Here is a 16005-nt window from a genome sequence, read left to right on the forward strand (position 1 = left end):
GTCCAGATCATATGTGCTCAAGTCAAACTGTGGTTTGTCCAACCGCCAGCCCACACATTCAGCCTGGATGCACCTTTCACCCCAAATCCCCTACCTGAGATCCTTCTGCATGTGGAACACCCAAAATTGTCATCCTCACTAAAGGGAAGATGCTAACTCACTCCTACCCAAGGAGCTCTGATAGTCATTGTGAGGAAGGGTGCTTCTGTCTGCCTGGCTCTCAGAGGGAATGGCACCTCCTTTACTCTGCTCTTCAGTGCTATGAAGCCTGGTCCCACCAGCAAATGAGACTCCGGTTACTAAAGGACAAGGTAAGACAAGGGCCAAGAACCCAGCCCCCCCAAATAATCCGCATACTCCTGGAGATGCTCCTGGGCCCTGTTACCTTCACTGTTGGGCAGCGTCACCTTCCGTTTCTGTGCCCATGTCAGTTTTTTCACCTCACTAGAATGGACTGTGATGCACAGAATCTCGTTCCCTTTGTACCTCACAGACAGACATTGGGTGAGCATGTTCAGAGCAGCCTGTGGGTGGAACATGCCATGAGCAGAGGCTGGTGAGGACCATGGAAAGGAAGGGGAATAATGGCTGCTGTATTAAGACAAGTGGTGGAGAGAGCAAGAACAAGGAAGAGCAAAAGCAGGCGCTTCATGTGGGATGACAGGAGAGGAGACTGTGGCAATGTCTAGAGCTATCGCTGAAGCTGCCTCAAGCTTGGCAGCTTTTGAAATAAGGAAGATCTTTGAACCCACTGTTTAAGGGCAGGTCAATCCCTGGTCCTTGTAATGTAATAATTGGAGATATACCTATCTCCTAGAACTGGAAGGGACCTTGAAAGGTCATCAAGTCCAGCCCCCTGCCTTCACTAGCAGGACCAAGTACTGATTTTTGCCCCAGATCCCTAAGTGGTCCCCTCAAGGATTGAGCTCACAACCCTGGGTTTAGCAGGCCAATACTCAGTCCACTGAGCTATCCCTCTCTCTTTTGTTAGTGACTGTATAGCCAGAGGAGACTGCAGGTCAGGACTGCATAACCAGAGACATGGCCAGTGCCCCTTTGCCTCTATAAATCCTCACCTCTGAGACCCTCACCCTCTCTGACTTGAGGATCATAGAATCATAGAATCTCAGGGTTGGAAGGGACCTCAGGAGGTTTCTAGTCCAACCCCCTGCTCAAAGCAGGACCAACCCCAACTAAATCATCCCAGCCAGGGCTTTGTCAAGTCAGGCCTTGACTTATGATCTTGAATTATGAACTTATGTAGGGAACTAGAAAATTGTCTCAGTCCCAAGAGCTTTACAATCAGATGCACACTCAGGCCACGCCACGCTCAGCCAGATGAAAAGTGACTGGAGCAGTGAGCGATCAGTAAAGCCCCTTGTGACATAGGGCCAGAAAGGGTTACACACCGAGAAGGCTAATTGACCGGATTCAACCTTCAGAGACATATTAGTAGAGAATGGTTGTGGTTTTGATATTTTTATATTAGGGGTGTTGATTAATCACAGTTAACTCATGTGATTAACTCAAAAAAATTAATCGTGATTGATCGCACTGTTAAACAATAGAATGTCAATTGAAATTTATTAAATATTTTGGATGTTTTTCTATATTTTCAAATATATTGATTTATATTACACCACAGAATACAAAGTGTACAGTGCTCACTTTATATTATCATTTTTATGACAAATGTTTGCACCGTAAAAACGATAAACAAAATAAATAGTATTTTTCAATTCACCACATACAAGCTTACATCTCTAGTCACTAGCTCAGACTCCAATACCTCGGTAGGTCCAAGAGCAGAATGCGGCGGCGGGGGGCAGGCTCCTCCCTTGGCCATAGAGGGAGTGGAAGAGGGAGAGGTCCTGGCTAGTCCCAGGCTGCCTGGTGGGAGTAGAGGAGAGGGGAGGGGAGCTGGGACTCTCTACCTGTCGCACAGGAGATGCCCACACCTCTCCCCCGAGTGAGGGACTCAGCAGTGGGTCAGCATGGAGACGCTGCAGACAGGGAGGAAAGCACAGGGGCTGAAGCCGCTGGAAGCCCGAGACAGAGCCGGAGCAATGTCAGGACTCAAGTAGCAGAACAGCTGGACAATAGAGCACCTCGGAGGGAGCGGGAGCTGGGCACAGGTAGGGGGAGGCAGGGCTGGGACAGGCTGTGCAGGGAGTCACCCCCTGCTCCCTTACTGCCCCATCTTCCTCCCAGCTCCTCCCCACTCCTCACCCCACTTGCCCCAATTTATCCGTCCCCCTCTCTCCAGGCGCAGCTGCTCAGCTGGGGAAGGACAGAGCCATGTTCCCAGGCTCAACGGGGCGATGGCATGATCAAGCCCATCTGAGCTGGAAATAGCGTCCCCCCAGCTGAGTGCCAGCCATGATCCCTGTCCCAGGGCAATCCCAGGAGAGCCTGGCCAACCCCCACTCCCATTGCCATGAGCGCAGCAGTGTCCTCCTGTGCTGGGCACAGACAGGGCATTCACACCTCTGAGCCAGGCCCCAGGTCCCTTCTGTTGCCTGGACACCAGACCACGCGGCCCTGACCCAGCCGCAAGTGCGCCTGTTAGATAGGGCGGGGGAGGAGGGGCTGCCACTCCCCTGGGTTTCATACAGGAGGTGGGCTCCCAGGCGGAGCTCTTAACTGCACAGTATTAGGGTATGTCTAAACTACGGGATTAGTCCGATTTTACAGAAACCGTTTTTTTAAAACAGATTGTATAAAGTCGAGTGCACGCGGCCACACTAAGCACATTAATTCGGTGGTGTGCGTCCATGTACCGAGGCTAGCGTCGATTTCCAGAGTGTTGCACTGTGGGTAGCTATCCCATCGCTATCTCATAGTTCCCGCAGTCTCCCCCGCCCATTGGAATTCTGGGTTGAGATCCCAATGCAAAAACAGTGTCGAGAGTGATACTGGGTAAATGTCGTCACTCAATCCTTCCTCCATGAAAGCAACGGCGGACGATCATTTCGCGCCCTTTTTCACTGGATTGCCCTGGCAGATGCCATAGCATGGCAACCATGGAGCCTGTTTTGCCTTTTGTCACTGTCACCGTATGTGTACTGGATGCTGCTGACAGAGGCGCTACTGCAGTGCTACACAGCAGCATTCATTTGCCTTTGCAAGGTAACAGAGATGATTACCATTCCTATTGCACCATCTGCCATTGTAAATTGGCAATGAGATGATGGTTATCAGTCATTTTGCACCGTTTGCATTTGGAAATTGGCGATGATGGTTATCAGTCCTTTTGTACCATCTGCTGCTGTAATGGGTGCTCCTGGCTGGCCTTGCTGAGGTTGGCTGGGGGCACATGGACAAAAATGGGAATGACCTCCTGGGTCATTCCCTTCTTTATGTTTTGTCTAAAAATAGAGTCAGTGCTGCCTAGAATATGGGGCAAGTGTACTAGAGAACCAGAGAGCACAGCCGCTCCATGTCAGAGCCCCAGAGATCCTGCAGAAATGATGAGCTGCATGCCATTCTAGGGGGTGCCCCTGCAACAACCCCACCTGTTGCTTCCCTCCTCCCCCAACCCCCCTGGGCTACCGTGGCAGTGTCCCTCCACTTGTGTGATGAAGTAATAAAGAATGCAGGAATAAGAAACACTGACTTTTAGTGAGATAAAATGAGGGGGAGGCAGCCTCCCACTGCTATGATAGTCCAGGCAGTACAGAATCTTTTCTTTAGACATGAAGGGGGGGGGGGGCTGATGGAGCTCAGCCTCCAGTTGCTATGATGAGAATGGTTACCAATCCTTTTGTACCATCTGCCGGGAATGACCGGGAGTCATTCCCATTTTTACCCAGGCGCCCCCGGCCGACCTCACCAAGGCCAGCCAGGAGCACTCATGGGCTGATGATGACAATGAATAGCAGTCATATTGTGCCATCCGCCACCAGGAAGGGGATGCTGGTGTTCAGCGCTGCAGCACCCCATCTACCAGCAGCATGCAATAGACATAGGGTGACATTGAAAAAAGGCGAGAAACTATTTTTTTCCCCTTTTCTTTTTGGGGGGGGAGGGAAGGGTGTAAATTGACAATATACACTCTGAAACACCCAGGAAAATGTTTTTGACCTTTCAGCCATTGGGAGCTCAGCCAAGAATGCAAATGCTTTTCAGAGACTGCGGGGACTGTGGGATAGCTGGAGTCCTCAGTACCCCCTCCCTCCCTCCATGAGTGTCCATTTGATTCTTTGGCTTTCCGTTACGCTTCTCACGCAGCACTATGCTGAGTCCCTGCTGTGGCCTCTGTCTATCACAGCCTGGAGATTTTTTCAAATGCTTTGTCATTTCATCTTCTGTAACGGAGCTCTGATAGAACAGATTTGTCTCCCCATACAGCGATCAGATCCAGTATCTCCCGTACGGTCCATGCTGGAGCTCTTTTTGGATTTGGGACTGCATCGCCACCCGTGTTGATCAGAGCTCCATGCTGGGCAAACAGGAAATGAAATTCAAAAGTTCGTGGGGCTTTTCCTGTCTACCTGGCCAGTGCATCCGAGTTCAGATTGCTTTCCAGAGCGGTCACAATGGTGCACTGTGGGATACCGCCCGGAGGCCAATACCATCAATTTGTGGCCACACTAACCCTAAACTGACATGGCAATACTGATTTTAGCGCTACTCCTCTCGTCGGGGAGCAGTACAGAAATCGGTTTAAAGAACCCTTTATATCGATATAAAGGGCCTCATTGTGTGGATGGGTGCAGGGTTAAATCGGTTTAACACTGCTAAATTCGGTTTAAACGTGTAGTGTAGACCAGGCCTTAGTGTGGAATGTGAGTTGTGCAGAGAGGTGCTTCTCCCAGCTTGTGTCCCTGGAGCAGGGAGTCACAGAGGCAGGGTGATTAAGATCAGAAAAGGCTGGTAAATTAATGAAGGATCTGGACGTCATCAGATGAACCTGTAAAACAGGAATCCCTCTGTGGGTGGAGGTGGTGGTGATGGTGGTGGGAGGTGGTGTTGAAGAGAGAACGCAGGGGACTCAGAAGAAATACCCCCAAGCCCTCTGAGCCAGGGTTACATTCAGAAAAGAGGCAGATGTGAGGGCCATAAGTGAAAAGAAGGGGCCAAAACCCAGGGAAGGGATGTTAGTGGTACAGAGAAGTTCCCACTCTACCTGTGGTACTTATGCGGCCCCATCACCATAGTATCTGAGTAAGGTAAGGAGGGATTTTATGCTACTGGTAGCTGTATATTTATGACAGGGCATAATGTAGCTAAGCCCCCGTGGGGTTCCTGTGAGGACAAGACACCATGGTGGGTGTTCCAGTGTTTGGCCTAGGCCCAATTCCCAGCCTGTGGGGCACCAGCCGCCTCCAGGGGAGATGCTTCCCTGCTCCCCTCCCCGCAGCTGCTCTGCTGCCTCCTCTGTGGGCGGAGGCTGAGCCCACCTGGGCAGGACCCAGCTGCCATTTGAATCCGTCTCCAGGGTTATGGCAGCCAGGTTACCATCATGCAACATGCCAGCAGAAACTAGGGGCCTGCAGCAGGCACGGCCTGCGTTCAGTACCTTCCGTTCCAGCCCTTTGCCTTGACCGGCTCCAGCCCCTTCTCTGGGCCTCTCGCTTTCTCCTTTACATGGAAGCGCAGCTTCCTTGCCCAGCCACGTGGCCCCTCTGCCCGACAGACACAAATTGCTGTGACCCAATGCCAATGTGCCTCTTCTGGGGAACTTTAGCAGCTCCTTATAACTATTCTAAGCTAAGAAAGACTGAGTTAAACTGGAGTTAAGGTTGAGAGTATGTATCATTAATGTAAGGGTCAAAAATAGTGCAGGGGTGCTGAGGTTATCCAAAACCAAGAATACAAACAAAGGAAACTGAGCGTTAAGGTGTTTCACAGAAGAAATCCACACATGGTAAAGTAAGAATTTGGTGCACAATTAAGGCACCAAACAACTTTAACTCTGCCCTGTCCTGACACCATACAATAATCATATGATAATGATTAAGGCATTTTAGAAGATCAGGTGAAGTTGATTTTTAAAGACCCATTAGGGGGTTTTCAGAAGCCCAGCTGCAGCGTGGGGGCTATCCAGTTTATTGCGCTGAGTGCAGCATGTATGATTACCTGCTCTGTGGACGGGCTAGAAGTCTAAATAAAATGGGTGAACTAGAGGGCCTTGTGATAAAGGAGGATATTGATATAACAGGCATCACAGAAACCTGGTGGACTGAGAGCAATCAATGGGACACAATCATTCCAGGGTACAAAATATATCGGAAGGACAGAACAGGTCATGCAGGAGGGGGAGTGGCACTATATGTGCAACAAAATGTAGAATCAAATGAAGTAAAAATCTTAAGTGAATCCACATGTTCCATAGAATCTCTATGGATAGAAATTTCATGCTCTAATAAGAATAACACATTAGGAATCTATTATTGACCACCTGACCAGGACAGTGATAGTGATGATGAAATACTAAGGGAAATTAGAGAGGTTATCTAAATTAAGAACTCAATAATAGTGGGGGATTTCAATTATCCCTATATTGACTGGGAACATTTCACTTCATGACAAAATGCAGAGAGAAAATCTCTCGATACTTTAAATGACTGCTTCATGGAGCAGCTGGTACAGGAACCCACAAGGGGAGAGGCAACTCTAGATTTAGTCCTGAGTGGAGCGCAGGAGCTGGTCCAAGAGGTAACTATAGCAGGACCGCTTGGAAATAGTGACCATAATACAATAGCATTCAACATCCCTGTGGTGGGACGAACATCTCAACAGACCAACACTATGGCATTTAATTTCGAAAGGGGGTACTATGCAAAAATGAGGGGGTTAGTTAAACAGAAGTTAAAAAGTACAGTGACTAAAGTGAAATCCCTGCAAGCTGCATGGGCGCTTTTTAAAGACACCATAATAAAGGCCCAACTTAAATGTATACCCCAAATTAAGAAACACAGTAAAAACTAAAAAAGAACCACTGTAGCTTAACAACCATGTAAAAGAAGCAGTGAGAGATAAAAAGACTTCCTTTAAAAAGTGGAAGTGAAATCCTATTGAGGCAAATAGAGAGGAGAATAAACACTGCCAAATTAAGTGCAAGAATGTAATAAGAAAAACCAAAGAGGAGTTTGAAGAACGGCTAGCCAAAAACTCCAAAGGTAATAACAAAATGTTTTTTAAGTACATCAGAAGCAGGAAGCCTGCTAAACAACCAGTGGGGCCCCTTGAGGATCGAGATGCAAAAGGAGTGCTTAAAGATGATAAAGTCACTGCAGAGAAACTAAATGGATTCTTTGCTTCAGTCTTCATGGCTGAGGATGTTAGGGAGATTCCCAAACCTGAGCCGGCTTTTGTAGGTGACAAATCTGAGGAACTGTCACACATTGAAGTGTCACTAGAGGAGGTTTTGGAAATAATTGATAAACTCAAACATTAACAAGTCACCGGGACCAGATGGCATTCACCCAAGAGTTCTGAAAGAACTCAAATGTGAAGTTGTGGAACTATTAACTAAGGTTTCTAACCTGTCCTTTAAATCAGCTTCGGTACCCAATGACTGGAAGTTAGCTAATATAACACCAATATTTAAAAAGGGCTCTAGAGGTGATCCTGGCAATTACAGACCGGTAAGTCTAATGTCGGTACTGGGCAAATTAGTTGAAACAATAGTTAAGAATAAAATTGTCAGACACATAGAAAAACAAACTGTTGAGCAACAGTCAACATGGTTTCTGTAAAGGGAAATTGTGTCTTACTAATCTATTAGAGTTCTTTGAAGGGGTCAACAAACATGTGGACAAGGGGGATCCAGTGGACATAGTATAATTAGATTTTCAGAAAGCCTTTGACAAGGTCCCTCAACAAAGGCTCTTAAGTAAATTAAGCTGTCATGGGATAAAAGGGAAGGTCCTTTCATGGATTGAGAACTGGTTAAAAGATAAGGAACAAAGGGTAGGAATTAATGGTAAATTCTCAGAATGGAGAGGAGTAACTAGTGGTGTTCCCCAAGGGTCAGTCCTCAGACCAATCCTATTCAACTTATTCATAAATGATCTGGAGAAAGGGGTAAACAGCGAGGTGGCAAAGTTTGCAGATGATACTAAATTGCTCAATATAGTTAAGACCAAAGCAGACTGTGAAGAACTTCAAAATGATCTCACAAAACTAAGTGATTGGGCAACAAAATGGCAAATGAAATTTAATGTGGATAAATGTAAAGTAATGCACATTGGAAAAAATAACCCCAACTATACATACAATATGATGGGGGCTAACTTAGCTACAACAAGTCAGGAAAAAGATCTTGGAGTCATCGTGGATAGTTCTCTGAAGATGTCTACGCAGTGTGCAGAGGCGGTCAAAAAAGCAAACAGGATGTTAGGAATCATTAAAAAGGGGATAGAGAATAAGACTGAGAATATATTATTGCCCTTATATAAATCAATAGTACGCCCACATCTCGAATACTGTGTACAGATGTGGTCTCCTCATCTCAAAAAAGATCTACTGGCACTAGAAAAGGTTCAGAGAAGGGCAACTAAAATGTTTAGGGGTTTGGAACGGGTCCCATATGAGGAAAGATTAAAGAGTCTAGGACTCTTCAGCTTGGAAAAGAGAAGACTACGGGGGAATATGATAGACGTATATAAAATCAAGAGTGGTGTGGAGAAAGTGGATAAGGAAAAGTTATTTACTTATTCCCATAATACAAGAACTAGGGGTCACCAAATGAATTCAATAGGCAACAGGTTGAAAACAAATACAAGGAAGTTCTTCACGCAGCGCACAGTCAAATTGTGGAACTCCTTGCCTGAGGAGGTTGTGAAGGCCAGGACTATAACAGCGTTTAAAAGAGAACTGGATAAATTCATGGTGGTTAGTCCATAAATGGCTATTAGCCAGGATGGGTAAGGAACGGTGTCCCTCGCCTCTGTTTGTCAGAGGATGGAGATGGATGGCAGGAGAGAGATCACTTGATCATTACCTCTGGGGCACCTGGCATTGACCACTGTTGGTAGACAGGATACTGGGCTGGATGGACCTTTGGTCTGACCCGGTATGGCCATTCTTATGTTCTTATGACTCATATCCAGCTTCTCGTCCAGGGTAACCCCTAGGTTCTTTTCTGCAGAACTGCTGCCTAGCCATTCGGTCCCCAGCCTGTAGCAGTGCATGGGATTCTTCCGTCCTAAGTGCAGGACTCTGCACTTGTCCTTGTTGAACCTCATTAGATTTCTTTTGGGCCAATCCTCTAATTTGTCTAGGTACCTCTGTATGCTATCCCTACCCTCTAGCGTATCTACGACTCCTCCCAGTTTAGTGTCAACTCCTCTCAGTTTAGGATGGCTGAAATGGGAATCCTCTCTCCACATGCCCCAACGGCCATAGAAGAAACTTGACCATGAGCTTGCACACATTTCCTACTTGAGCCAGCAAACAAAAGTGATTGGCTAGAACTCCCAGATCCTTGCTAGAAGAGCAACCCATGCAGCTCTCCATGGTTTGCAGTGAGTCATCCCAGCACTGATGCAGTGGGACCGGGATCTTTGGTTTCTCAGCAAAATACAGACTTGACAAACATTCTCTCTGTCTAATTGTTTGTGAAATGTCCGCGGTTCATTGTGCAGAGCGGGGCCATCACACAGAGACACTCACATGGTATGGCACGCATGTGTCATCCACAATGACGGGCCTGCAATTCATGTTTTCCACCCCTGGGCCCAAGGTTAGGAGTGGCCCTAGCTGTTTTGCCAGCCAGGGCAGAAAATGTTTCCAAAGTTTTTGGCCCCACCTCTCCCGAGAAACCAAGCGAGCACATAAGCACGCACACACACACACACACACACACACACACACACACAGCGCCAGTTGGAGGGGAGCCAAAAATAAATAAAAAAAAGCAGTTTTGTGCCCCCTGGAAGTTAGTACCGAAGGCAACTGCCCTTCTTGCCCACCTCTAGAACCAGCTGTGCCCACTGAGGTACCTGAATGTTCAGTCTCTAGATGGCTCAGTAACAGCATAGCAGTGTTGAATGGATCTCCCACCTGCATCAGGGAGCAGCAGAGAAGAAAGGCTCAAGAAATGGGTTGTAATTCAGCTCAGGCTGTTTATTGGGGTGTCAGGTACAGGTAACACTGCAGGCACCTCTATGATCTAATCACACCTGGCAAGCTCATGTCTCACCAGGGATAGATTTGTCCGTCCCAGCCCACGAAGGAACCATTCTCCTTCTCAGAGAACGTGGAAAGCATCTTCAGGATTGCTTGAGTGGTTTGCTCCACGGTCTGTGGGGCCTGTAGGGTTAAAGTGATGCTGTTAGGTAGGGCAAAACTGCATCTTTCAGGCCATTGTTACTGTGACACCCTGGCACCCCAATATTCACCACTGTCATGTAATCAGGATATGTTTTGTACTACGTATGCTTTGTGATTCTTATTATTCTAAGTCTTGATCTGCTAGATGTTAATATCTCGTTGGAGTGTATGTGCTATCGTCGTATGTGAAGTTACAAAGTTTGGCTGTGTACATGTTGCTGAAACATGTTGTGAGGTTGAAAACAGCCACAAGCAGCATTTCAGCTGCAATAGTAAAAAGGCCAAACAATGTTAATGGCTTACTGAGGAAATGCACACAAGCACAAGGATTACCCCAGGAACTGTGAACAAAAGAAACCTCTCAGAGATAGCACGACACAATGGGAACTGTTTGACCCAGATCACAGCAAAAGAGCTTTCCAGCAAGTGGGAAGCAGATATAAAAGGGGGAAAGTGAGATCATGATGGGACATAACTCTCCTGACAACACACCTGGGAACACCTGAGGAACAAAGACTGAACAGGGAGGAAATGATGGTCCCAGGCTTGAGGGATTTCTAGCCTGTGTATGAAAACTTGGGAAACCCAAGCTGCAAAGCCAAGGCAGCTTGTGCCTTAGGAATCTGCCAACCCATGCAGGGTGAGAATTTGCTAATTCATATCCTACCTTTCTAGTACTGTATATTAAGCTCAGTTTTGTTTATTTACTAGGTAATCTGCTTTGAGCTATTTGCTATCACTTATAATCACTTAAAGTCTACCGTTTTGTAGTTAATAAACTTGTTTTATGTTTAATCCAAACCAGTGTGCATTTGACTAAGGTGTCTGGGGAAAATCTCAGCTTGGTTTCCACCAGTGTGCATGGTCCTCTTCACATTGAGAGAGAGGCGGACCGGGTGTTAAACCCATATAGTGGCCAGATTTGACCAGGGCAGGATGTACTGCTCTGGGGCCTAGGCTGGGAAGCTGGTGGTTAGAGACCCTGCCTGTGACTGCAGCTGGGTGTGTCCCTACCTGTGTGAATGCTGGTGAAAGTGCAGGCTGGAGGGCTTTGCAACTTGTCACAGCAGCACAGTGTGAGAGGGAGCCCAGGCTGGTGGGTCAGAGGCTCAGTGGTACCCCAGTTCCAGGTAGCACCCCGGGAGGAACTCATTACAGTTACTATGTTTCTAACAGTGGGTGTATTCAGGACCAAGTCTCCTCCCTCAACATATCATCCTCTTAGCTTCAGTAGGGTCTTCAGGCTAAGTTGTCTTTGCAGATATTTGTACAACGCCTACCACAATGGGACTGTGGGCTCTGTGCTACCAAAATACATGAATAAATAATAATGTACTAAAATGAGAGTTGATGTTCCTCACACTTGTGCATTTATAGTCTTATCAAAACCCCATAGCTGTCAATGGGAGTCTTTCCATTGGCCTCAGTGGGGTTTGGATCAGTCCCATAGAATCCCAAAGCATTAAAGGCCTTTGCAGTAAAGCAGTATGACTAATTTTGTATACACTATTTATGGATCACTTCTGGCGTGGCACATGGCAATGCTTAACTGCGTCCAGTAAGAAGACTCGGTCACACCTGGGCAAAGATGTTAGCGTTCTGATGTGGTAGTTATCAATACCCACTTTGCACTGGTACAAATGTGCAAGGTGCAGGGCAGTGGCAAATCAGGCCCACTCTATCCAGATTAAACTGCAGGGGGAGTTTAGCTCAGCTGAATGTACTTCCCCCGCACATTGGACTTTAGCCAGGACATTGCAGCTCTAGAAATCAGTGGGAGTTAGGTGCCCAAATACCTCTGAGGATCTGGGCCCTTGTGGCCAACCCCCTGGCTCTTGCACACTGTGCGGTGGGTTGTCTAGAGGAGAGAGGAGGAAACTGGGCTTTGCAGGGGAACCCAGGGGTCAGGAGCTGGGGGAAACAGGCCAGTATGCTTTGACTGCTTTGTGCTGCTCCCAAGTGGGGTAAAGCAGGCAGAGTGTACTGGTGAATCTGGCCATCAGAGGTAAAATGACGAGAAGATTTCAGGTGGATACATATCTTCAAATCATAGAAATCTCATCACAGGGTGACTTTCTCTGGGTTTATGTTTATATATGAAAATTCTAGTAATTTAACAAACCAAACAGAATTCCCAAACAAAAGCCACGTTAAACTGGAGATACGGTTATGGTTATAGTAACTTTAAGTTTAACCATAATTTTTATTTCCTGGGTTCGTAATGTTTGTTTTGGGGATAATTACAACATCCCTGGAATGGTTTACCCTTATAGTATTGATACGTATTCCAATTTTCCCTCCAGTTTAACGTAGTTGCGATCTGGGTGATGAGTCTGTGGCAGAACCAAGACCGTAAGGCCTCCCTGATGTACTGTGGATGGAAGTGGCCAGTCACCCTAACCAAGGGATTATAAACGTGTTATGACCCCTACCTTTTCTGTTCCCATTCTGGTTTTCACCTGGCCAGGGTGGATAGAAGTGCAGAGAATCCCATAGTCTTTGTACTCCAAGGACTGGCACTTGCTGACCATGTTCAGAGCAGCCTGTGGGTGGGACACTCCATGAGCAAAGATAAGAGCACAGGACAGAGGGGCATCTTCCCTACAGGACATGACCCCTCAACCCCACAATACTGATATGCAAGGGTGAGGGGGAGTCATCTGGGCTGACAGGAGAGGAGATAAATAGCACTGGACGGAATGTACGGAGCTTCATACATAAGCAGTACTGCTGAACTAAAGGGCAGCTCCCACTTCACTCAACGGACAAACCCAGCTCAGCTGCTCGGGGTGACAGATAAGGTTACAACTCTGACTGAAGCTATTCCGGGAGATTTTTGTCCCCCAACATTACATGATGTCATTTTCTTAAAATATCCCATTCAAATCTCCTGGATTGCTTTCAATAGTCACTGGAAGATCAATGCTGATTCTGGGAGACTCCAGGCCCATCCTGGAGGGCTGGCAACTCTTGCAACAGATCAAAAGAAAACTGCCCACCTCACAATAAATCTTCAATCTTTCCTGCCCCTGAGTAAAGGGTACAAGGCTGTGAGATACCAAATCCCCAAAATCTCTGGTTTTATCCTTTTATAGCCTGGAATGCTCAGCCAAGCTGAAACCAGGAGACCCAATTCTGGTAAAACGAAAGGAGGAAAATCCTTGGCTAAGCCCAGCTGTTGGCACTGGCTGTATCTGCACCTTGAGATCCTACACAGCTGAGACTCATTGAGGGGTTCAGTACACAAGGAACAGATGGCACCAGCAGCTGGTTCCAAACCCAGCTGAATTTCTGTTACCCTTGTAGCAATAACATTCCCGGCAGTCTGAGATAGGGGAGAGGATCCCGCTGAACACAATCTTCCTCACTGCCCAGTGGCGACCAAAGCTGGATGAGCTTGGAAGCTGGTAATACATCCGGATCTCTGGTTTGTTGTTAAAGAGTAATTCTGGCTAAAGGTTGACTATAAAGCGGGAGATGCAGGGACACATGCACTGTTTCCTTAAATCTGTAGCAAGAAGCCAGGTAGGAGGGGGCTAAGGGGACAGGAGCTTTGCACGGAAGCTTGTGGGGGAGTCCGAGGTGTTTAGAAGGAACAGCAGAGGAGGCACCTGTGTTGATACAAGGTAGGGGCTAGTTGTGCTGGAAGGGAGTGAGAGGGGTCCTGTATGGTACCTTGCTGCAGCGGTAGCTGAGTAGTTTCCATAATTCCCACTGTGGAACTACTTCTATGGAAGCAGCTATGCTGGACATGTTGAGAATGGCGGCCTTGCTGCAGCTCAGCCCTGTCTGGGTGCTCTGCTGGGCAGCCTTCTTCAGCAATGGCAGGAACTCCTGAGGGAGATACCGATGACTGTGTTACGACAGGGGTGACACTGCTGTACCAGGGAAGGAGCCCATCAGTGATGTTAAGGGTCAGGGAGAGGGAGGCTCTGAAGGTGGAGTCTGATTCAGGCAGGTTGGTGCATCCCATAGTTCTTGGGAATATGATGACTGGGAAACTCTCCTATGGGTCAGAGTGTGCTCTCCCTGAAGGGAGCCTGCTCTGCTCCTTCCGAGAGGTGAGCCCTGCTGCAGGCACTAGCACTGCACAATCCTTGTGCTGCTAGAGCACATGATCTGGACCTGTGCCCAGCCTCTGGGTAGGAGCATTTTTAATATGGAGATATACCTATCTCATAGAACTGGAAGGGACCTTGAAAGGTCATCGCGTCCAGTCCCCTGCCTTCATAGCAGGACCAAGTACCATCCCTGACAGATTTTTGCCTCAGAACCCTAAATGACCCCCTCAAGGATTGAGTTCACAACCCTGGTTTAGCAGGCCAATGCTCAAACCACTGAGCTATCCCTCCCCCGCCATCATGGGGAAGGGGCTCCTTGGCAGGGCACAACCAGGCCCTCACCCTTATGGCTGCATGGCCCTCTGGTACAGCCTTTGAACCAGTGGAGAACATGTGATTATACTGACTGAAGCACCAGGGGATAACAACCTACTACTGCGACCAGCTAGTGGAGTTATTTCATTAGCCCAAGTGGTAGAAAACTGCGCTTTGGTGCTCAAGGTTCAAATCCTGCTGGTGGCCAGTGTTAGGGGATGTTAGAGAGTCTCCCTTGAGTCTGAAAATGCAGATCACCTTGTTTTTGAAAAATGAGTCAAAAATTTGCCCTAGCCAAGCATCTCAGCTCATTCCAGGGCAGTCTTGGCTCAGTGTTGAAGGAGTTTCCTGGCTGTTAGGTGCGTTCTTACCTGGCTCACCATCAGGGGCCCAACTGTGTTAGTTAGGTATACAATTGCCATGGTCTCAATGTTCTCATTCTCCATGGTGGTCATCCGTGCGATGCCAGCGTTGTTTATCAGGAGATTCAGTCCATGTCCTTGCACATGCTCCTCCACTCTCTGCGCAGCTGCCTTTATACTGTTTGGATCTGTGACATCTACAGACAGCACAGGGGATTCAGAAACATCCTTCCTATAGCAGCTCTGCCCTGTCTATCAGCTCTACCAGCCAATTCAGCTGTTGACCGTGTCTTCAGTTGGCCAATGAAAGCAGCCTCGCTCACTTGCATCTCCCTCAAGCCCCTCTGGGAACTCTCCCACACTGCCTCTGATTCCGGGGGCAGGAGGAAATCCCTTGAAATTTTTTTTAAAAATTGCTTAATCTCTTTGAACTGAATCCAGGAGAGCACCTTCCCTCTTATCCCATGGAAGCTTACTTTACGTAAGAATCTTTGGTGAGGAACCCTGTCAAAGGCTTTCTGAAAATCTAAGTACACTATAGCCACTGGATCCCCTTGGTCCACATGCTTGTTGACCCCCTCAAAGTATTCTAATAGATTGGTGAGGCATGATTTCCCTTTACTAAAACCATGTTGATTCTTCAACAAATTATGTTCATCTATAGGTCTGACAATATTGTTCTTTATTATAGTTTCAACCAGTTTGCCTGATACTGAAGTCAGGCTTACAGGCCTGTAATTGCCAGGATGACCTCTGGAGCCCTTTTTAAAAATTGGCATCACATTAGCTGTTTGCTCACTGGCTGCCAGGGCCTGCCTTTAAAGACTAGTTGTTTGTGGACTACTTGAGCTACCCCAGCCCAGGCCGAAGCCTGGTAGTGACAGTTGATCACCCAGCCCTGTTGTGGGCTCCCGGCTACCCTGTAGACTCTGGTCCGGACCAGACTGGGGCCAGCTGGAGTGGCCTCCCTCTGAGCAGGAGAGCAA

At 47.5% G+C, this 16005-nt stretch overlaps 1 protein-coding gene across 2 annotated transcripts in view; it reads right to left on the minus strand.

Moving 5' to 3' along the window:
• Positions 1 to 10089: 10089 nt before the first annotated feature.
• LOC120384704 (C-factor-like) overlaps positions 10090 to 16005 on the minus strand; it is a 36093-nt gene continuing 30177 nt past the window's right edge. For both annotated transcript variants that reach the window (XM_039503689.1, XM_039503690.1), the window contains 4 exons: positions 15029 to 15216; positions 13957 to 14115; positions 12714 to 12824; positions 10090 to 10260 (listed from right to left, as the gene is read on the minus strand). In XM_039503689.1, coding sequence (XP_039359623.1) covers positions 10147 to 10260; positions 12714 to 12824; positions 13957 to 14115; positions 15029 to 15216 — 572 coding nt within the window. In that variant the 3' untranslated portion in view covers positions 10090 to 10146. The remainder of the gene's footprint in view (positions 10261 to 12713; positions 12825 to 13956; positions 14116 to 15028; positions 15217 to 16005) is intronic.

The sequence above is a fragment of the Mauremys reevesii genome, linkage group 16 (assembly GCF_016161935.1).
Source record: "Mauremys reevesii isolate NIE-2019 linkage group 16, ASM1616193v1, whole genome shotgun sequence".
NCBI classification, from domain to species: Eukaryota; Metazoa; Chordata; order Testudines; family Geoemydidae; genus Mauremys; species Mauremys reevesii.